Source organism: Sinocyclocheilus anshuiensis, unplaced genomic scaffold (genome assembly GCF_001515605.1).
Source record: "Sinocyclocheilus anshuiensis isolate Anshui unplaced genomic scaffold, SAMN03320099.WGS_v1.1 scaffold627, whole genome shotgun sequence".
Classification (NCBI taxonomy): domain Eukaryota; kingdom Metazoa; phylum Chordata; class Actinopteri; order Cypriniformes; family Cyprinidae; genus Sinocyclocheilus; species Sinocyclocheilus anshuiensis.
Window position 1 is genome coordinate 1,826,473 of NW_015549703.1, and position 6,572 is coordinate 1,833,044.

General features: G+C 36.4%; 1 protein-coding gene across 1 annotated transcript in view; it reads right to left on the reverse strand.

The window, feature by feature from the left end:
• Positions 1-6,572, reverse strand: part of LOC107660611 (carbamoyl-phosphate synthase [ammonia], mitochondrial-like) — a 50,703-nt gene that overhangs the window by 31,933 nt on the left and 12,198 nt on the right. The window contains 4 exon segments of the mRNA XM_016449971.1: positions 1,672-1,853; positions 1,991-2,054; positions 2,560-2,625; positions 2,707-2,848. Of these exon segments, the coding sequence (XP_016305457.1) occupies positions 1,672-1,853; positions 1,991-2,054; positions 2,560-2,625; positions 2,707-2,848 (454 nt within the window).

Here is a 6,572-nt window from a genome sequence, read left to right on the forward strand (position 1 = left end):
ATTTTATGTTTACACTGTACTTAGTATGAAATAAATGTATTTTAAATAAATTATGGCATAAGATTTTTTTACTAGGGTAAAATAGGGGTCGACCGATTATCGGCGCCGATATTAAGCATTTTATGATTCTCGGTATCGGTCATTTTCAAAACCGATTCGCCGATAAAATAACTTGATTTTGAAACGCGCTATTTGGCTCTGATGCAGCCTGTCAGAACTCACCACTCTGTGGCCTAAAGCAGTCTCCGCCCACCGCTCATCTGATTTGTTGGGAGTCATGAGTCCGACCAATCAATGCAGAATTCACTCTCACTCCAAAAGCGCTTGCTAACTGGAGCTGCTTCAGTGATCTAAGTTTTGCAGCTAAGCACCCAAATACAGTAACAGGCAGTGATGCGCATACGAGGATTTAAGTCTTGAAGATATAATGTAAATAAATTAGTTGTCATCAGCGCAGAAACCATAATCCACTTACTATACATAATCCATTGCGATTTATTTTTTCATGAATACTAATTTCATGTTTGGTAACTTATTTGTCTTATTCTGCTTATTATTATATTGTTTTAAATAGAAATTTTAAAAAGTTTATAAACAAATTTTTTAATTTTACAGATGAAAATGATGCCATTGCAAAGGTAAAAAGAAAATGCCCCTGTAAATCACTTCACCTCATATTAGGAAGGCTAATTTTTGATCAGAATTTTTGATTATTGATCAGAAGGTGCTCCTTATTTTTTTTTTTAATTAGGAGGACAAGCGCTCTTGATTACAAGAAGAAAAACACTGCTCTTAAACTGGGTGTGTGACAGGTATGGCTGAGGAATGGGGTTTGGACGAGGAAAGGTTTTCAGTCAAAAGATTTTTTTTTTTTGCTTTAACCCCTGACTACTACAACAATTATTGCAACTTTTGTTTAAAAGAATAATCACACAATACGCTATTTTTTCCATGTTTTAATTTTAATGGTAAACCCTTTGTTTGCCAAAAAATAAAGAGCTTAACTCTTTAAAATAAAGAGTTTACTGTGGGAGTACTACACTCAACCAACACCAGGGAAGGCAGTTTTTGTCAGAGCCCTTGTTATTCTTAATTTTGACATTAATTTAAATTTTTACACCAGACATATATATCGGTTCAAAATATCAGTTATCGGTCTACTTGATCTGTAATAATCGGTATCGGCCCTGAAAAACACATATCGGTCGACCCCTAAATAACACTGCACCAAACACGACACAGTCCTTCAGTCTGTTCTATTTTTTATGGTTTTCTCATGGTATACAATCAAAATGTAAAAAAAACTAAATCTACAGTATTCCTTTATGAAAAATAGATTTTTAAACAACACAATGGTGACACAAACCAGGCTTTGTCAAGCTGTGCAAGCTAGAACAAATGTCTTGACAAAGTTTACTTTTCAAGATGTTTTTTTTTAAATGCCAGCAAAAGACGCATTTCAAATAATTACATGTACTGGTAATAATAAATCACAATACACTAACGTAGCCTTACTCAACCAATCAGATTTTAGATCAAGAACTCTTCACTTTACAATACAATTTTCAGAAATGGGACCATATCATAATGTCCTTGTCAAATATGAAAGTGAATAATACCTTTCAGTTACTTAAAGGCACCAGGTGCACAGGCTGAACTTTGACCTCTCACCTCCTGCTGTGTGATGTCCAGGATGCGCTCCAGGGTTAACTCCTCAAAGTACAGACGGTCACACTCATCAAAGTCCGTACTGACCGTCTCTGGGTTATGGTTCACCACCACTGTACGCTTGCCCATCTGTCTAAGGGCACGAATGCTTGACACCGCACACCAGTCAAACTCCACACTGCTGCCTGTGGAGGGGTAGAGTGAAACGCTGCTCTGACCCACTCTTGCACTAATTGCTCATTAAAACTAATGAAGATAATACATGAATGTGTTGGTGAAATGAAAATCAGAGGATGATTAGGTAAAAAAGATTTGATCTCACCAATGTGATACGGACCACAACCCACAATCATGATACCATGATCCTTAAAATCCAAGTCATGCTCCTGTTAGAAGGACAAACCAAAATTGGGTTCATCCTCACACATATACTACAAGCTCCAATCTTCATAATGAATTGTAAAATTGTAATTTTATTTTATGTCACATCATGTCACAAGTGCCAACTTCCACAATGAATTTCAAAACTGTATTAATTTTATTTACAGATTTTTTTTTTGGTTTTGTTTAGTTGATTTTAAATTAAACAATTGTAATAATTTTAAATAATTTTATATTAAATCTTTTTTTTTTTTTAACCTTATTTTCCCTTTTCAACTTATTTATTAAATCCACCTTATTTATTTTCTGTATTGTGCATTTAGGTGCTCTAATGGTTTAGAAATACTGTAAATGTTAACAATCATGCTACTAAAGCTTTCCCTTAGTTTCTCTTGTGTACTAAAATTGTCTAGAAAAATACTGTGGAAAAGTCTAGATGGGGAACTGGACAAAATGCCCGATGCTTCAACCATCAAAGACCCTATATAAAGGTTGGACATAGTGGTTTACCTGACCATGGTAAGTGCAATACAAATAATTGGTGGCTGCAGGGTATTCAGCAGCAAGTGTATCAATCTGAAAGTAAGCACAAGAAACATTTATCATGAAGCAAAGGTCATTATAATCAAACAGATATTTCTGGCAATGGGTTCAAACCTGTTTGACACAAGGTCTGATGTTCTGGTTGAGCCTGAGCACCCGAGCTTCTCCCTCTGAGATGTTCATAGCCTGGCCAACCTGTCGGTCTGAGAAACCATCCATCTTGGCCTTCAGAAGTAGATCTCTCGGCACTGTGGCGCTGAGGGCGGAAAATGGGTTAAGAAACTCATCAAGACATACAGTATGCACTGACCCTAAAACTTAGAATATTAACTATTTATTTCACTGTACTGAGCGTTTTCTAAGCTGTTTTTTTTTTTTTTTTGTAAATGCATGCAAAATCATTAGAGGAAAAATGTTTTTAAGATAAATGGCAAACTGTGAACCTTTGATCATCAGAAAGTTCAAGCTTCAGTGTACATGGAAGGAAAGAAAATATCAAAAAAGAAAAATCCTGGCTAAAGATTCTTAATACTTATTTTTAAATCAATACAACATTTGAACAAAGATCAAAGAGAACTGGAATCAAAACTTGTGGATTTTTCTTCCTTAACATTAATTTTTTTATAAGCTCTGTATGGACAAAACAATTCAGGTGATTAAAACTCTTTGATCTATTCTCATATAAAAATAGCTAAAAAAAACTCAGCAAGCCCTCAGTATATGTACTGGTCCGGGTTTAAATCTGACCATTGTTTATTAAAGTAAAGAGCATTAAAACCAGCAGGAGTGTGAGACAGTAGAGTGTCAGTAGCAATGGACAGAGACAACCAGTCCTCACTATCCCACGCACCAAATGGGAGACTTCACACCATACTGTGCTTAAAGAGGTCAGTGCTCACCTGAAAGTAGTCTATTGGTTAAATATCAAAGTTGTAACTGAAAAGGTTCAATCTTAGATTTTTGAGTCCTTAACTACAGAACAAGCTCGAGCTCAGGTTATGCTCTAGACCAGGGGTACTCAAGTTCAGAGGCCAAGCGGGCTGCATTTAAACCACATAAAATGTGAAGGGCCTTGTCCTTGTCCTATTTAAAATAATACTGAACATGAAAAAAAAAAGTAAAAACTGGAACAAAAAATTGTATTAAAAGTTTGTTTTGCTATATTGATGCAAAAAATGCATTCATACTCAAAGTGTAATGAACAAACTCCAAATGCTAAAACTCAAAAGATTCTTGATCAAATATAGTTCACAAATTTCTTTACTTGAAGTATTATTTTTCATATTTAAGCCCAAATAAAGGGCGGAGTGCACATCACCGAACACTAAACACATGTAAACTGTTTCATTCATACATCATACTGGCGCGCAGAAACTCCACATATGAATTACAGAAGTGAAAGAACTGATGGGGCTCCAGAAAATCCCTAATATGGGCAAAGGTGCTACCGCTGTGACTAAACAAAATGAAGATAAGTGCTTGAACTGATGAAGACGGAAAAAAAAAAAACGACGTGACAATATGGTTTATCGGTGTTCTTCAAGCTATCTCTGGTATTTTCATAATAATAAAGTAAATTTATAATCCAATGCTAATCGACATAGCCTTTATTACACTATTGAATATTTTCTGCCTCGTTCTGTGACAAAAAGCACACATCAGATCACAAAATAAAGTCATTTTAAACACTCGACTGATGTTGATGTTGAGTAAAATCATGTTATTAAATGTCCTCTTTTGTTGGACAACGCTACATTTAATTAATAATAATTTAATAAATATATTTACTTAAAATCAAACTGCCTAATATTTTGAGTGCAAATTGTAATAAAAATACATTATCCTTCAGCATGAAGCAGGCCTGTTGAGTACCCTGGCTCTAGACGGTGGCTATGCTTTTAAGCTATACTCTGAGCAAGTGCTCTATCAGAATATGGCTTGAGTGAATCTGAGAAGTAGGCAAAGTACTGGAAATTGGTTGTCAGGAACAACCAGTCAATTATACACTTCAGTGGTCATTAAACAAAAATGTATGACCGCACCTGAATTGCACCCGACCGATCAGAATCAAGATCCTGTATATTAATGCATTATGCATTAAGTTACACAATGATTTTGCATGATATTTTGATATTTAAGATATTTTGCATTGAAGCGTTATGTTTTACAACTAAACCTATTTTTTTATCCCAAATTCTCATAATTATAATGCATCCAGACATTTTTCTTTTTTTGTAATACAGCCTGAAGGGGTCCTATTATGCTTTTTCACTTTTTGAATTTTAGTCAGTGTGTAGTGTGTATGTTTGGGCATAAAAAAGATCTTCAAACTTACAAAGTCCAGTACAAAGTACAAAGTCCACTCCAAAGGGAGATTAAAAACTCCCTTTTCAAGAACAACAACAAACGGCTCGTTTGGACTACAGCGTTTGTTTTCCGGGTTTTGTTATATCACAAAGCGGCCCATTAGAATATCATTAAAATAATTCCCGCCTACGGAAATTCAAATGGTTGGGGGGTGGGGAGGGGCGAGGTCGTGGTTAGAACGCTTGGTTGAGTGCATCAGACAAGACGACGAAGAAGAAGTGCTGCTGTAGCCTCAAGTCTTCGCAAGTTATTACATTGTCATGCACCTGAATAATTATGTATGTAAATGTTACAATTATGAAAACGTTTTTATAATAAATTGCTGACAGTACAATACTGGACAATGATGTAATCTGCAGAATTTACACTTCAATTATGAGACTACAGTGTTTCCCCATACATTGGAGTGCGGGTGTTTTTATATCACTGTATTTCTGAAGGAAACCGACTGTCTTCAGAAAATTGGATGTCATTTTCATTTAATCTTGCATGTAATGTCTGATAAAGCAGTGTTTTTTGAGCGGAGTGCTGCTTTGTGTACAGCCGTTACTGGGGAAACCTTGATCTCTACCACTCCAACAGCGCCTCCTGCTGCCAGAGAATGAATTTGCATATATATGCCTCCACAAGTCTGTGGGAAACACTGCGATAGTTTTACTCAAATTAAACTGTCAAATGATCATGAAGTGACTCTCAGAGGGAGTCAGAGCAGTTCTGGAGATGTTGTTCATGTATTTATGTCCTTGCATGTAATGTCTGATAAAGCAGTGTTTTTTTGAGCGGAGCGCTGCTTTGTGTTCAGCCGTTACCGGGGAAACCTTGATCTCTACCACTCCAACAGCGCCACCTGCTGGCAGAGAATGAGTTTGCATAGATATGCCACCTGGGAAACGCTGGACTATGGTATATAAATAAATTCAACTGTATAACAGTTTCACTGCAATTTATGTTATAATGTTAGAATTAAATAACAATAAAAATAATACATATGCACTTATCTGTACATAGAAAATGCAGTTATTTTTAAGCGGTTGTTGACATCCCATCGAAAACGTGATTTAGCCAAAAAAAACAAAAACAATAACGTTACCACTCTAATATGTCTTGCAATATCCATACCTCTGGGTCTGAATCCGGCTCAAATTGATATGGCAATATTGACGCCATCCTTAACTACCGGAGCAGACGAAAATTGCTGCTTTGGCAAGGGGTGGGGCAGTACTGAAACACCGTCTAAGCTGTTCGCCAATCACAACGCACTGGGACAGCTAACCAATCACATTCGCATTTTTCGGAAGGCGGGCGTTCATCAAACCCGGAACTAATCGAGCCGTTTGTGCCAGAAAGCGGCCCATTAGAATATCATTAAAATAATTCCCGCCTACGGAAATTCAAATGGTTGGGGGGTGGGGAGGGGCGAGGTCGTGGTTAGAACGCTTGGTTGAGTGCATCAGACAAGACGACGAAGAAGAAGTGCTGCTGTAGCCTCAAGTCTTCGCAAGTTATTACATTGTCATGCACCTGAATAATTATGTATGTAAATGTTACAATTATGAAAACGTTTTTATAATAAATTGCTGACAGTACAATACTGGACAATGATGTAATCTGCA